The 16119-nt window shown below is 38.9% G+C and overlaps 1 protein-coding gene across 1 annotated transcript in view; it reads right to left on the bottom strand.

Annotated features, from left to right (window-relative positions):
* Positions 1–2295: 2295 nt before the first annotated feature.
* The window catches only part of LOC135472761 (furin-like), a 56579-nt gene continuing 42755 nt past the window's right edge, over positions 2296–16119 (bottom strand). The window contains exons 18-24 of the mRNA XM_064752426.1: positions 14244–14365; positions 11517–11616; positions 8376–8591; positions 7168–7373; positions 5769–5875; positions 4226–4409; positions 2296–3666 (exon numbers count right to left, since the gene is read on the bottom strand). Coding sequence (XP_064608496.1) covers positions 3323–3666; positions 4226–4409; positions 5769–5875; positions 7168–7373; positions 8376–8591; positions 11517–11616; positions 14244–14365 — 1279 coding nt within the window. The 3' untranslated portion in view covers positions 2296–3322. The remainder of the gene's footprint in view (positions 3667–4225; positions 4410–5768; positions 5876–7167; positions 7374–8375; positions 8592–11516; positions 11617–14243; positions 14366–16119) is intronic.

Genomic DNA, 16119 nt, shown 5'->3' with positions numbered 1-16119 from the left:
GCTCATAGCACACCACCAGCTTGCTCATAGCACACCACCAGCTTGCTCACAGCACACCACCAGCTTGCTCATAGCACACCACCAGCTTGCTCATAGCAAACCACCACCTTGCTCATAGCAAACCCCCAGCTTGCTAACGACACACCACCAGTTTACTAAAAGCAAACTGTCAGAATGCTCATAGCACACCACCAGCCTGCTCATAGCACACCACTAGCTTGCTCATAGCAAACCACCACTTTGCTCATAGCAAACCACCACTTTGCTCATAGCACACCACCAGCTTGCTAACGACACACCACCAGTTTGCTAATCGCACACTTCTGTGCATGCCAATTTCATTCCACTGTACTCCGACTTCTGACGATGACAAAAGATAAATTAACGGAGCGATTTGTGGATATGGTGACACTTTCACAAAGTTTTGAAAGTTTTTTTTTTGGAAACCTTGTTTGTAAATCACATCCTTTTTACCTAGACGTAAATTTTGAAAAAAAAGTTACAAAAATTTCAATGTATGATTCCGCATCCTCGCTACAACCTGGTCACTGGCAGACTAGCGGTATGCTACAGGGATACCTCTGGAGAACTTTCAGTCTAGCTTGTACTGTACCAATGATCTTTCTTAATTAAAAATAAATGTCTCTCCATAAAATAACTCTATTAATTAATTACAATTACTGTGTAATAACATCACAAACAGTATGGCAATGTGTAAATTGGCTTCCCATAAACCCAATGCATGCATTCATCAAGTGTTCTCCACAACAACAGGAATGTACTAATTACGTCTTTCTACACTCTGATGCATGTAATCAGAATCCACTATTCAGAAACGGAAGGAATGTGCACTGGTCTTCAGTCTGCTCATTGACATTACTCTACAAGGAAGACAATGGTTAATACTCTGCCAAAACATGTATATGTGCATAAAATCAACCCTTCTGACATTAACACTTAACATTCAAATATCATTCTATCCTGACCAGAGGACCATTTGTAAATTCCCAACTTATAAATTAATCATTCATATGTCAAATAATACATGTGCTTCCATAGCAGTGATGCGGACACGCATAACAGTAGTGTGGACACAGCATAGCCATAATGTGGACACAGCACAGCAGTGTGGACACAGCATAGCAGTAGTGTGGACACAGCACAGCAGTTGTGTCGACACAGCATAGCCTTAATGTGGACAAAGCATAGCAGTTGTGTGGACACAGCACAGCAGTAACATGGACACAGCATAGTAGTTATCTGGACAATCTACATTTAATAGTGTGTTTAGTCCGCATTTGATAGCATGGTCCATCCACAACAATAGCGTGGACACTCTACATTTAATAGCAAGGAAACTCCACATTTAATAGCGTAGACACTCCACATTTAATAGCGTAGACACTCCACATTTAATAGCGTGAACACTCCACATTTAATAGTGAGGACACTCCACATTTAATAGCAAGGACACTCCACATTTAACAATCCTGCTGATTTTGTTTGTAATTGTATGCATGAAACTTTTGAATATTGACATAAATGTACACATGCACCACGATGTTCTGTATCCCACAAATGGATAACCTTAATTGAAATGCTCAAATGATGTTGTGGATCCATTTACTTTGCCTTTCCCCAAACAGGCCTACCCCCTGTCAGCAGTATAGTGTCCCCTTGACATGCACAAAAGCAGTTATCCTATATGCACTGAATTGTATATAGAATGGTGTATGTTTTGCACCTGGGCCCCAGCTGTTCCAAAGTGTATTAGCTAATACTGGTCATATTTTATTTTTAAGATTTTAGCCAAATTTAGCAAAATATCCAATGGTCCAAAATGAGAGTAGGCCTATAAAAGAAGCAGATTTAGTTTATATTTAATATTCTGTTGCACAATTATGTTTGGGCTAAGTACAAAATTGAAGACTTGGCTTAAAGTTAAATCTGGTATTAAGTCTCAAAACAGTTTTCAATCAGTTGCTCAAATATAAATTAGCAATTAAGCCGAGGGGCCTGTCTCACAAAGTAATTTCATGGTTTAGCCTTAAATTCTCATCCAACCTAAATTCCTAAATACACAGCTTCTGGCTGTATGTGGCAAGGTTTGCTTGCTACCTGCAGATGGTCGTGGGTTTCCCCGGGTTCTGCCCATTTTCCTCCCACCATAATGCTAGCCGCTGTTGTATACGTGAAATATTCAGTATGGCATAAAACACCAATCAAATAAATAAATTTGATGCACGCATCAAATCCACAAAAATGTGAGCATCCAGCTTAAAACATTTTTCTTTATATAAAGATTTAAGTTTTGGACAACAAAATGGCTGTGGGAAACAATCGTCTGTATTAATTTTAGCCTGTACTGAAGTCTCAGACTTGTATTCAGCTTTTAATATACATCTGAACAACAGTCACTAGGAGCTTTGTTAATCTTTGCTAAATGGGTAAAGCAAAAAAAAAAAATGTGAAACTGCTTGTTCATGAGAAAAGTCATCTGACTCATCTATACAATTTACAGTTTTGCGTGGCCCAACCTTTATTTATAAGGGCTGGTTAATATTGACCTCAGTTTGTACCCAACTCTATGAAAGCCATTAGAAAATAGCACCAGGCAGACTTATGATATGAACACTGTACCGTCTGCGCTCAGTACATCTTAGAATTCTTCTCACATAATTTTGTTTAAAAAGCATTTTTTCTGTGTATATATATGTTGTTCCATGGCCAAATTTAACCAAATAAGTTCACTGAATACAAAAAACACCCTTTACAACAAGGGCAGTACAGTTCCCATTATGAACACCATGAATGTACATTGAGGCTGTAGATTTTAAATGAGGGCATAACTTAAAATTCTAGCTGACTTGGTTGAGTGTCAATAGGCTCTTGGTGTAGAGGTAGAGGTGTTGGAGTATCTCTATAATCCAACCAAATTTTAATAATAGGTGTGTGGAAAAGCCACATTTTAATAACAGGTGTGTGGAATGAGAGATAACAGACACTGATTCTCCAGGGTTTGTTTTCTACAAGTGGAATCATTCTCCACTTACAGTGGTAAGACCTACCAGCAGACATTAATTAAAATAATTTTTGTAGTCAAGAAATTCACGAAAGAGTGCATGAAAAGTTGTTTGTGTATTTTTGTTAATTTTTTTTTTTTGTTTGTGATGAATAGAAAGTGATAACCCTTTCTTTGTTTTCTGTTCACTTGTGATGGTAAATTGTTGGGGTCCTAGTACTAGCCCCCACTATGTCGGCATATTGTGACTGGGGTCCTTGTATTGTTCCCCCTTGTGTCTGTATTCTGTAGTTGGGGGCCCTAGTATTGGTCCCGTTGTGTCCGCATATTGTGGTTGGGGTCAGTGGGTCGACCATTAAACAGCTCTTCATCCTCACCGTTCTCTTCGTCACCTAGATACGTCAGCTTCTCTGATACAGGGTCAAAGGTCAGGGGTACCTTGGCATATCGGTGGCGCCAGCAGAGCTTGTTATTGGAGCGCAGCTGAAGGACAATGAAGACGAAACACGAGAAGACAACAGGGATAAAACAGAGTGCCAGAATAACACCGAGATATCCAGTCTCTATTTGTTGCTCTACCTTCTGCGACACAACTTCTTCAGGCCGGCGATGTGACTTACTGGAGTCGCTGAGGACACACTCAACTGGGCAAAAAAATAAATGAATAAATAATTTCATAACTAACATTCACTCTGGAAGCATAAACCTCTGCTAAAGGTAACTCTACAAATTCACCTACTACAGCAACGCCACCCTGGAATGCAAGGTGAGTTGCGACAAAGGACAATCCTCAGCTAGGCATTACAATGGGCAGGTATACAGTCCAGACCAATTTTAATTCTTCTTTTTCAGTGTTGGAGGAGAGTAAAAAAAATAAAAATAAAACACAACCAGCATCTAATTTGTGGAATATGTAGTCTATATAGACAACTTTTCCTCTTGAACACATATTTACATGATCGGAAAGTCTTGAAAAAAAGGAAAATCATAACAACATCAAGATCAAACATATTTAAAAAATGGATTTCAGTTGTATTTTTATTACATTTTTAGATTTTTTCAGTGTCAGCTCACCCATAAATACAAAATAAAAAAAAAAAATTGGCATTTGCATGATACATCTACCTGGTAAAGAATTGTCACAAAATTCCTGATAAATTTATCCATTTCGGATACTTTTGATTGCAGCCGATTTCAATTTACCTTTGTTATCCCATGGATTCAGGTCTGACCTGCAGGAGCAGCAGGGAGCCTGTTTACTGTTTGTACAGCAAGGAAGGCAGCGACTTGAATGGGCCTCATATAACAGAGAGCCAGAACAGGAGAGGCACTCATTAGGCTTAGGCCCTGAGCAACTGGCACAGTCAGAGAAACATGCCTGGCATTTCTACAGCAAAGAAGTCAAGCAAAAGTAAGAAACAAGAGACCATTGAAACCATTTAACAACAACCAATAAGTTCTTGAAATTATAGAGAAAAAAAATCCTGTGTGTTTAACACAGCCTGAATGATATGCCCTATTTTTTCTAATTTTGGGACACCTGGTCAGCACTTTTAAGCATTAATACAGGTAACTGTATAAGAACTGTTTAGTCTCCTCTTTCTTTTTTTTACGTGGTTAATAGTCGGCCTAATGAACAACATATGCATATTCAAAAAAAAAAAAATTTTCCTATTCAAAATAAAAAAATAAAAAACTGAGAAAGAAACGCATTCTTTCCCATCAGAACTACTAATATCTAAAAATTATAAGAATTTGGTAATTATAAAGCTTCAGGCTTCCCACCCATGCATGAGAAACTTTTTAAAGGACTAGGATATCATATGACTTCCAGCACTTAAACAAAAAGTAGAGTACCTAAGATTTGCTAGCAAAAGCTACCAAACAACTCGCCTGTAAGAGATACATGACTGCAAAGCTCAATATGTAACATACTGAAATTGTGAACTGGGTAATTAACTGTGATTAATATGTACACAGAACATGAGCAATGGACCACCCCCCTGTCATTGTAATATATATGCATGTAAAACATCAACTCAATACATGCAGCACTTTCTGAGTAACCACCCCTAAAATTTTGTTTATAAACAGTGATTCTAATACATAATTTCAGTTTACAGTATTTAATATGTACACACCGAATCAACAACTGAATATCCTCCTCGTACTGTTGTGCTATACATGTGTGCAAACCCTGATCTCAATATCGGTAGTACTTTTTAAGACACCACCCTTAACATTTTGTTTAACACTGCTGGATGCTGACGTTCTGGGTACGACATAAGCTACAAAAAAAAAAAATCCTGTGTGTTTGAGTCCATATTATACCAACCCATGAAAGAAAACAACTCAGCAAATCAAGTCTGCAATATATGGGCAAACAACCAAATTGATCTGATGTTTACCACACATTCCTTTTATCTTAAATTTTTGTGCTTTTTAGTCTATATTATACCCCTAGTTCATACTTACAATCGGTGATTAAAAATCATAAGAGTTCCAAACCTTTTAAACTTGCTCTGTTGTAGATGTTTGGTAAAGAGTTCAGAGCGGAAGCAGTTTAAGTATTCCACCCACCATTTTAATTTATTAGTGTACATATGTATACCGTGGGTGTACTTTCACCTTGTTCTCCGTTAAAGACATTTGCTGAGTGTCGCAATGTAAGAAATTGTTTAAATACATATCCGGTTGACTAGATTCAGTGTTTTGTTTAAGATTTCCTAGTACTCCATGAACTTACCCCTGATGTCGGATCAAAGAACTGTTTCAGGTCACATGACTGGACACAGCCAGAGCTCTCTTTTCTGTAGCCCTCTATACATTCTCGACACTCGCCAGTACTGGGGCCTACAGCAAAGACAACACAACCAGTGGTCATTTCGTCTGACTGTGAATCAGCTTTACAAACTTCTGATGTTTACTCATATTATAAGGTATAAATGATGAGGACAGGGCATGGGTTAAACCATGGCTCATTTTGCCCACACATGCTAACTGAAGTGTTAAAAGTAATACTTAATGGTAAAAAAGAAGAGGAACAAGTGAAAATTACAAAAAAATTCAAAACACACAAAAAGTTAAATGCATTCAAACTTTTTTAATTTCATTTATTATATTTATATATTTTATTTTTTTTTTCTTTATAACATATTCACCCACAAGAGAAAGCTGTGTGAACATTATTTAAGTAATTTTTTACTTATGGGGGATAAGACTTATTCAATCACTATAAACAGCTGATAAAGAGAGGGAAAAACTTCTTGTGATGTCACTCTAACATTCAATGGATTTAATTCTCTTAAACGCAGTGAACGGTTGTCCATCTTTTCCGGCTTATCCACCTTTTCATATTTCACTTTACATCAGCAGTCCGCTTTACGAGAGGAGGACACCAAATCCACTGATAATCCTGTAAATGCTGAATTCAAATACGGAGTTCAACCTTGTATTCTAAATTTACTTATTTGAGGTTTAACTCTGTACCAGTACTCAAGAATATTTCACTTATGCCACAAGAATCAGTTTTGTGAGGTGGAAATCAGAGTGCCTGGATTAAGCCAGCAGCCATTCACTAAGTCACTACCACACTTTCCTAAAACTGACCCACAGATTTTCACACACACACAGCAAGCCCAATACAAATGTCAAATATATGGAAGGCATTTGATCTTCACAAAACTTCATTTAAAGCCGCATGGACTAGTGGTTAGTGTGCTGCAATGTCCATTGACCCAGGAGCCTCTCACCAATGCAGCCCGTGTGAGTTGAAATCCAACTCATGCTGGCTTCCTCTCGAGCCGTACGTAGGAAGATCTTCTAGCAACCAGCGGATGGTTGTGGGTGTCCCCTTAGCTCTGCTTCGTTTCCTCCCACCATAATGCTAGTCAACGTTGTAGAAGTGAAATACTCTTGAGTACGGCGTAAAACACCAATCAAATAAGTAAATCAAACAAACATAAGTGAAATATTATGAAGTACAGCGTAAACCACCCTTCAAATAAAATAAATAAAAACTCTTGTTCAAGCAAATGATATTGCCACCTAAGCCCATAAAACACTGTACGCAGTAGGAATATCAGTGATTCCCTGTCCCAGGCTGGAACTGAACCCTCTACCTGCGAATTTTATAAAGATCTTACCTGTACATGATTTGCATGTGTCATGACAAGGCAGGCAGGTGTTGTCTGAGGATGGGTAGAAGCGAAGAGGGCAGATAGGTTGACAGCTGCCGTCCAGGAGGTAGGAGAAGCTACACGAGAGACACTGCGTGGGGCCAGGCCCCTTACAACTGTCACAGGAGGGGTGACATTGTTGACACGAATGTTGGTCCAGGTCTATGTATTCTCTGAAAACGGGACAGAATACCAGTATGGCATTTTTTTATGTACTATACAAAGTCCTAGTAACTCTGACACCTCAAATACATCCCTCTATATCAAGGTGGAACACTGTACCTTCACATACATGTTTTTAACAATAGGAGTGAATTGGTATATCACAATACCAATTATTAAGGTAAAATGACAAAAAAAGCTCCAAACTGTAACTAAACCTATCTTGTGACAATCTATATATTGAACACACAATGCTTTGATAAACAAGGACCTCAAAGACAGTATGGATTAGTATTAGCAGATTTACATGTATGTTAGCATTGAAACCACAAATTAGAATTGAATAAGCCAATCTTAAAACTGGAAATCAAAGCAAAATACAACACTGCATATGAAATTTGAGAATTTATCTCTAATGGTATGTCCCTCTATCTTCATGTCGTCTCTATTGTATACCATCAATAAATATTATATTGCCATGGAAACTGCAAAATTTTAGATGAATGACTCCACTATAAATAAGGATCTCAGGAACCATATCAAAATCTGAAAACAGTGTGGGTTTTATCCAGTTTATCTGATTTTGACAGACAAATGGACAGACTTCACACATAATCCCACAGTATGCCACTGGAATTATTATATAACAGCCTTCAGGCACAAAATTAAATTGTCTACTGGATCATAAATTTCACTTAAATTTGCCATTTATTTTAAGGCTATAATGTGAGTTAAGTGAAACAGGGGATTACTCTCTTTAAATCAAGTCCTGTTGTAATTCTTCGAGACACCTTGTACGCTGTTTTTAGCCAATTTTTAGGAATATTTAGTTTCTTTTTTTTTTTTCAAGTGATTAGTCCATCTAATGAAAAACAAATTCACATCTTTACTTTTCCCCAAAAAACTTACAGAGAAATGTAATTCTTTGCCCTCAGCACCAGCAATAGGGAAATCAGGGACCGTTCAGGTTATACATGTATAACCTTTGTAGAAGCAGCTGTATCAAAACTCACGATTTCTGACAGATTGCGCTCTTGCAGAGTCCATTCTGCGCCTGCAGCGGGGGGCGACAGGTGATGCACTCGGCCTCAGTGCCTCCAGTGCAGCTAGCACAGGTCTCGTGGCACTCTAAACACTTGGATAGCACCTTCACACCATTTGGACTAGTAGTATATGTCGGGTACGTGCCCGGTGCACAAGAACTTACACACTCCCCAGACTGCCAGTGGCTGCAGTGAGAGAAAAAACAGAGACGTACAAATTGTGAGATAGACTGGTTTATCATCACATCATTATCACAGCATTTAACAGGATACCGAATCAACACTGATTGGCTGACAGTGGAGATAGTGTTTTCTGGGTTAAACCCTGCAGCCTTGGTCATGCTTGAATAAATCGGCCATACTTAAAATTCAGCCTAACCCATGCATAACCTGGACTTGTCTATCTCTCACATCAGCCAATCAGAAACGATTCTGTATCCCTTTTAGGCAAGACTTTCAACACTGTCTTGGTCTGATCACAATTAACTATTTAATCCCACTATATACAGGTCACAATCATAACACTGAATTTTTTATGCTGCCTCACTGAATCATAATGAAACACAAAGGAGGCAGTGTCAGGTGAGGTCAAATGAGGGAGATGGGGTGGAATGAAGTGGAGATGGGGCAAGATGAGGTGGACTGAGACTGGATTGGATGGTTTGAGGTGGGAGATAAGTGATGACATGTACATCAATTCTTCTGCTTTTAGGATAATCTTCAAAAATAGCGAAAACTGTAAATGTTTGAAAGGTGAATGTGAGGCTATCTGATATGATGTTAACTTCAAATGAGGTTATACAGTACAGCTCAGACTAAAAGTCAAAACCAGGTAGGAGATTAGCGTGATCCTAGAGGTCTGGTAGAGAGTTTGTAGAGCACCTGTAGAGAACTCTGGGACAGACAGTCACCTGTTGAGTCAGTGATTCCTCCACTGTGACTATCACACACATGGTTGGATAGTTGATGACGGAAAATTTTGTTCTTCTTCAGAATGATTTAAAAGAATTTCTGAAATACTATCACCATACATGAAACTGAAGTAAATTATCTAGATGTGTGTCTTTTTGATTGCAACAGGACAGTCTTCTTTTAAAGTAGTGATTTACAAGTCAGCCCATGCAAGATTCATAATGGATCACCACAACTTGCTAGAGATAGTTCTGCATTTTCATCTCCCTTAAAAGTAGACAAATATCTTTTGCTTCTTCCGTAGAAGGTTTTTCTTGTTGTGAGAGTCATTTGCCACTGAAAAAGTATCTGCCAACGTGCAACAAACAACAACACAGTACTGCAATATGAATTTCATGTACAAATGTTGAAACAATGAAAAACATGATGAAGGACAAGGTAGATTTAGTCTATATAATATAACTCTGTGGAGAATTTGTAGTCTGTACCAAACCACACAGACTAAACCATGTAAGAAAAGCAACCACATACATGTAGCAAATGTATGACAGAAAAGTTTTTCTCACAGAAAAAGAAAGAATTTCCCGTTTGCAAAAACACACTTTATCTGAATTTTTGGCTTACCGAGCAGAGCAGAGCACAGCCTACGCTACCTTAAATTTTTCCTTACTTGACTACACAACTTGACTACAAATAATTCCACTTTGTTAATTTATGCTTAACAATAGATTATTTGAACCAGCCCCCAAATGAAATCTGATAGCAATATTTATTTGTGAACTTGAATAATAGTCCAATCAAAATGTATGTGAATAGCTTATACACGTATGTATGTTAAGGAGCTGTTGTTGTTTTTTTCGGTTTGTTTTAGTGTATATCGATACTATATTTGTGTAAAAAATATCAGCAACAGTAAAGCAATTTACTGAAGATTTAATGAAAATACTCAGAAGTTTCATGCAGGGACTTGGAAGAAGAACTCAAACAGTCTTAAGAGTCCAGCGGTGACACTTTGCCAAGATTGAAGAACAATAGGCATGTCATATTGGAGTAAGTAAATAATACTCACAAGTGTTAAATTTTATTAAGTGACACACACTTTGTGGTTTTGAAAATTTTAAACAATAGAAATGAATCAATCTCTGAAAACTGCTAGGTCTGGTTTCACAGTTTCTGTGTAAATCCCTCTCCTGTATAACTTTCCGGGTGGTATTCTGATCAGCAATTGCATCTGAAGACAATCAATAAAGTAGGCTAATCTTGTAAACTTTGTAAACACACCAGTCAAATTGAAAAACAAAAAAAAAAACCCGGCCATTTCGGGTTACTAGTTGAAAACACTGATATCTGCGATCAGACCTACATGTCCGTCAACCAGATGTAGCCTACGGTGAAAAGTCGGCAGCACCCTGATGCCCGATTCCGTCCTGAACACACACGTTTTAGGTTTATTTTCTTTTTAGTTCTTTCAATGCGAGGCTTCCAGTAATATAAATACATGATGTTATTTAGATGTTTTTTTTATACAAATGCGACAAATGATAAGACGAATGTGAAGGATCGCACAAAGGCACAGCCACACGAGACTGCTGTATGCCTGTGTTGGGGCAATGCTCTAGGTGGGAGGTGTGTGGTATTGCAAGTTCTTTATTGCGTTGGTTTGTAATGTTTTTGTGAAGATTTGTCGAGTTTACTAGAAATTATCTTCTGTAAGGTTAAATATGGCATAACATAAATGTATAAAATACCCATCCATAACTTTGATCGCATATTAACTCCCTTAATTTACAAAGGTTACATACTGCAAGACAAACTTTCTACTTTTCACGGCTAGTATATGTTCACATAGCTGAATGCACGGTGACTGCGCCTTCCCTTGCAAACTAGCTAGGATTAGTCAGTAGACGGAACAAAATTCACACCTTCGACAATAATCCTGCACGTCTCAGCTGGTCTCCGACACAGCTCAGTAGAGCGTTACTCACTATCTAGAAGTGCGATACGAGCGCTAAACAATTGACTTTTAGCCTGAGCTGTACTGTAATTGTCTTGGAATTACCTCCCCTGGAGTCTACATGCTCTAATCTGCTACAACTCGTTAAGTCATATGACAATTCCCACTCCGTCTGAACAGGGAGTGTGATGCTATGTAATGTGATGTTATACAATATGAGGCTATAACTGATATGGTCGACTTACCTGCCCTGGGGACAGCTTAAACAGTCAGTGTGTTCCGAACCACTACAGCTCTGACAGCTCGCGTGACAATTCAAACACTGACCCGCAACGGCATGCTGGCCTGATAATCACACAATGAAATTCAGTTTGAACACCTTGTAGGAACAAGTGGACCTCTCGGACAACGACAACATTGATGAGCTGACTTAATGCATATATATGATGAAAGTGCTTGGATTAAACCACCATCTTTCGCCATGTACCTGACAAGCCTGCAAACTGAAAGCTGCCACCAAAACGGCATGACTATGGGTGGAGGAATCAAGGTATTTAAAGCCAAGCCTACATGGCGAAGATCCTGAATTAAAATTGCAGCCTAACCAGTGATAGCTGGATTTGAACACACAACCTCACTGGTGAAAGGTCTGACAGCCAAAGGTATTCCTGAACAACGCACATGGACTGTTCGCTTTACGATCACACTTACATGTAAATACTGCCGTTTCAAAACATTACCGAAACAAAAGAGTGCACTGCTTGGGTGGACCTGTTTTAGACAAGCAATGATCTTGATTAATACATGAACAAAGAAGCCGTAACACCCACATACCTTGTCAAAAACAAGCGGATCTAAACTCTATCCACCTGAGCAAAATGACTGTCCAGCCAACGCGATACAAACTGCACGCAACTGCATATCTATAAGCTTCAGTCGCAAATGCAGAGAAAGGCGCGACCACGACATAAACTCGCAAGTCAAAGTTAGTAGGGCAAAGTTGGAAAGGCAAATTCGTCAAAACCAGATGCGGTTAATTGTAAAGTGTTGGATTGAGTTATTCTGTAACTGTTTGGTATTATCAAGATGCTCTGGTAATAATGAGGGCAAAACAACCCTGCAGGAGTTAATAGAATGTGTGGAGTATTACTTAAGACAGTTAATAATGGCCAAGAAAAGCAAAAAGGACAAAACAGAAGACAGCACCCGGTGTCACCTTCGATTCTCAAGTAAGAAAATTCTCTTAAAATGAATTTTTCTGATCACTTATTAAACACGGTAAAGTTTACATGTGCACAAAATCATTTTATTGTGTGTGTAGTGGCCAAACTTTGCTGGCTGTACTGGTCTCATGCATATTAGTCCGTTTTCGATATAGTTTGTCTTCGGCGTTTACTTGGACCCCGATAGAACAGACACTGTGTGCGAGACGCACGCTGTTCGCCTCTAAGATTTTCAGTCTTATTTCGTGGATAACAGAGGTCTACCAAAACGGTAAAGTATTTAATATGTTTTATCTGATACTCATGTGTAACAAAGTAATGATTTCCTTCATATTTAATGGCTAAAGTTTAGTCTATCTATGAAACTTTGACGTTTGTGTGATGTTTGTGTGTCAACATTAAATGCCTAACTGTACTCTGACAGCGATAGGTACAAACAATGGGAGGTAACTCCATGTGAATTACTGAACTGCAAAGCAGCTTGCTGGTTAATTCTAAAACTTATGTTGTTTTTTGCTTTCAGTCAATCTGACACGAATACTGATTTAGACACTGATACAGAAACTACTGATTCGTACTGGACTGTGGTCCAAGATAAAAGGATGGTGTAAATATATATCACTGGGCACCAAAAATAAAGACTACTTATATCTATATCAGTATTAGTGTATATCCTCGTTATTGCGTTTACAACGTGGTACTTTTTTTTCAGTGCACCAAGGGAATATCCATACCCTAAGCCACAGACTAACACATAGTCACTGTAGTTGAGCAGAATAAAATACCCAGATCTTCACAAAGTGGTGTCCTATTATTTAGAACATTACAAAGTGGTCTTTGTACAGGTTGGCTGGACAGTCAGGTAAATGCAACCTAGCTGGGCTTAGGATATACAGTACATACACTGGGGGTGGTTGTTCAAAAGTTTACTGAAACTTAGGTCAGGCTTGACGAAATTTTAATATCAGACTCATGACCTGAATCGAGACTAAAGCCTCGTATTATGCCTCGTATAATACACTTCAGAGCAACTCTGGGGCAGATTCAACATAGCCAATTTTGATTCCAAATTAAAATTTAAAACCTCATCAGAACTTCTTTTACTATTGGAAGTTGATATTTTGATTTGTCCTTAGATAATAGTATGAGGTAGCCCGAAAATAAGCTCTAAAATTGTTGTTCAAATTTGGATGTTGGTCAGTTGGTCAGAAATGGCTTTGTGGACTACGCCCACGACCCACAAAAAGATAAAAAAAAATGGTAGATATTTTACAGGTTAACACAAGGTAGATTATAAGGAAACAACAACAACAAGGTGCAAACATTATCATGCCACACCAATACTGAATAGAAGGGTATTTGTGGGTGAAATACTTAATAGCAATGAAGATGATACATGATACATACACATAATCATTCCTCAAAATTTAGATACAGCATTGTATGTTTGGTAGTGTACATTCAACAAAAATGTATGCCAGCTGTCCTACATGTACATTCAGACGATATGTGCGCATATTTTATAGTCTATATAAAATATAAAAAGTGTATAAATATACTAGATGAACATTGGTAACATTTACTCCACAACACTGTTACCTATGGCATCTGAAGAAAGCAATCGCCAACAATATTACAGTATTTGTAGTTTATCCCAATTTCAAATTCTGAACTAGAGATAACTAAGCAAAAGCGTAAAGGCACACAAAAAATAATAACTTTGGAATGTACACATTAAAACAAACGTACCAAGTGGACATGGTTTAGGCGTTGATGTTGTGCATTGGCCACTGACCAATGAGAGTCCATTCTCACAGGAGCTGCAGTCCTCCAACCCTGGACCCTTACAGCTCTTACAGCTCTGGTGACACCTGCAAATAAGGATGCAAAACAATCTGGAGAGAGGAGCGATAACAGTTGTTGGCATATGGCACATCAGACGGAGAGGAACAAGAACAGCTCGTGATTGTGGTAATCCAGTGATGAGCAACAAGGGTGGTGGAGAGGAGCACCAGGAGCAGAGGAATAAAACAACAGTGGCAGATAGCAGCTTCAGCAGGAGAGAATTGGAGCAACACTGGTAGTGAGGATCAACAAGAGTGCTCAAGAAGAGTGTCAACAGCAGAGAAATGGAACAACAGTGGAAGAGAGGAGAAACAACACTTACAGTGAGGAGCAACAACAGTAAAAGAGAAGAGAAGAGCAACAGTGGCAATGAGAAGGAACAATGGCAGTGAGGCACAACAACAGTAGAGGACTGAGAAAAGCAACCACAGTTGATGTGGGGAAGGGTTGTAGTGATGAACAATTATAGTAGAGAAGAATAATCACAGTGGCAATGAGGGGCAACAACTGTAGAGGAAACGAGCAACAGAAGAGGGATCAACAACATTGTGATGAGGACCAACAACAGATGAGGGATCAGCAACACTGGCGAGGAGCACCAATAAAAGAGAGAAGAGCAACAGTGGCAATGAGAAGGAACAATAGCAGTGAGGCGCAACAACAGTAGAGGACTGAGAAAAGCAACCACAGTTGATGTGGGGAAGGGCTGTAGTGATGAACAATTATAGTAGAGAAGAATAATCACAGTGGCAATGAGGGGCAACAACTGTAAACGAAACGAGCAACAGAAGAGGGATCAACAACATTGTGATGAGGACCAACAACAGATGAGGGATCAGCAACACTGGCGAGGAGCACTGATAAAAGAGAGAAGAGCAACAGTGACAATGAGAAGCAACAATAGTAGTGAGGAGCAACAACAATAGAGGAGAAGAAGGGCAACAAAAAAAAAAGGAGCAACAGTGGTAATGAGGAGAACCACAAAAGAGACAATGAGGAGAAACAAAAGTAAAGGAGAAGAGCAACAGTGGCAATGAGGAGCAACAACAGTAAAGGAAAACAACAAAAGTGACAATGAGGAGCAACAGTAGTAAAGAAGGAGCAACAGCAGTAATAAGGAGCAACAACAGTACAGGAGAAAAACAAAAGAGACAATGAGGAGAAACAGCAGTATAGGAGAAGAGTAACAGTGGCAGTGAGGAGTAACAAGAGTTGATGAGAGGAGGGGTTTTAGTGATGAATAATAACAGTAAAGGAGACCCACAAAAGTGACAATGAGGAGCAACAGCAGTAAAGGGGAACCACCAGTGGCAATGAGGAGCAACAATACTAAAGGGATCAACAACAGTGGCAATGTGGTGCAACAACAGAAGAGAGATCAACAACAGTGGCATTGAGGAGCAACAACAGTGGCAATGAGCAACAAAAGTGGCAATGAGGCGCAACAATAGTGGCAATGAGGAGCAACAACAGAAGAGGGACCAATAACAGTGGTAATAAGGGGCAACAACAGAACAGGGTTCAACAACAGTCGCAATGAAAAGCAACAACAGAAGAGGGATCAATAACAGTGATAATAAGGGGCAACAGCAGAAGAGGGGTCAACAACAATGGCAATGAGGAGACACAACAGAAATCAACAACAGTGGCATTGAGGAGCAACAACAGTAAAGAAAAAGGACAACTGTGGCAATGAGGAGCAACCCTGGCTGAGATGAGGAGCAACCCTGGCTGAGATGAGGAGCAACGGCAGCTGTGAAGAGAAGCAGCAGTTGTATTG

Source organism: Liolophura sinensis, chromosome 8 (assembly GCF_032854445.1).
Source record: "Liolophura sinensis isolate JHLJ2023 chromosome 8, CUHK_Ljap_v2, whole genome shotgun sequence".
NCBI lineage: Eukaryota > Metazoa > Mollusca > Polyplacophora > Chitonida > Chitonidae > Liolophura > Liolophura sinensis.
Note: the sequence above shows the minus strand (reverse complement) of the source record. Positions and strands in the feature narration are given on the sequence as shown.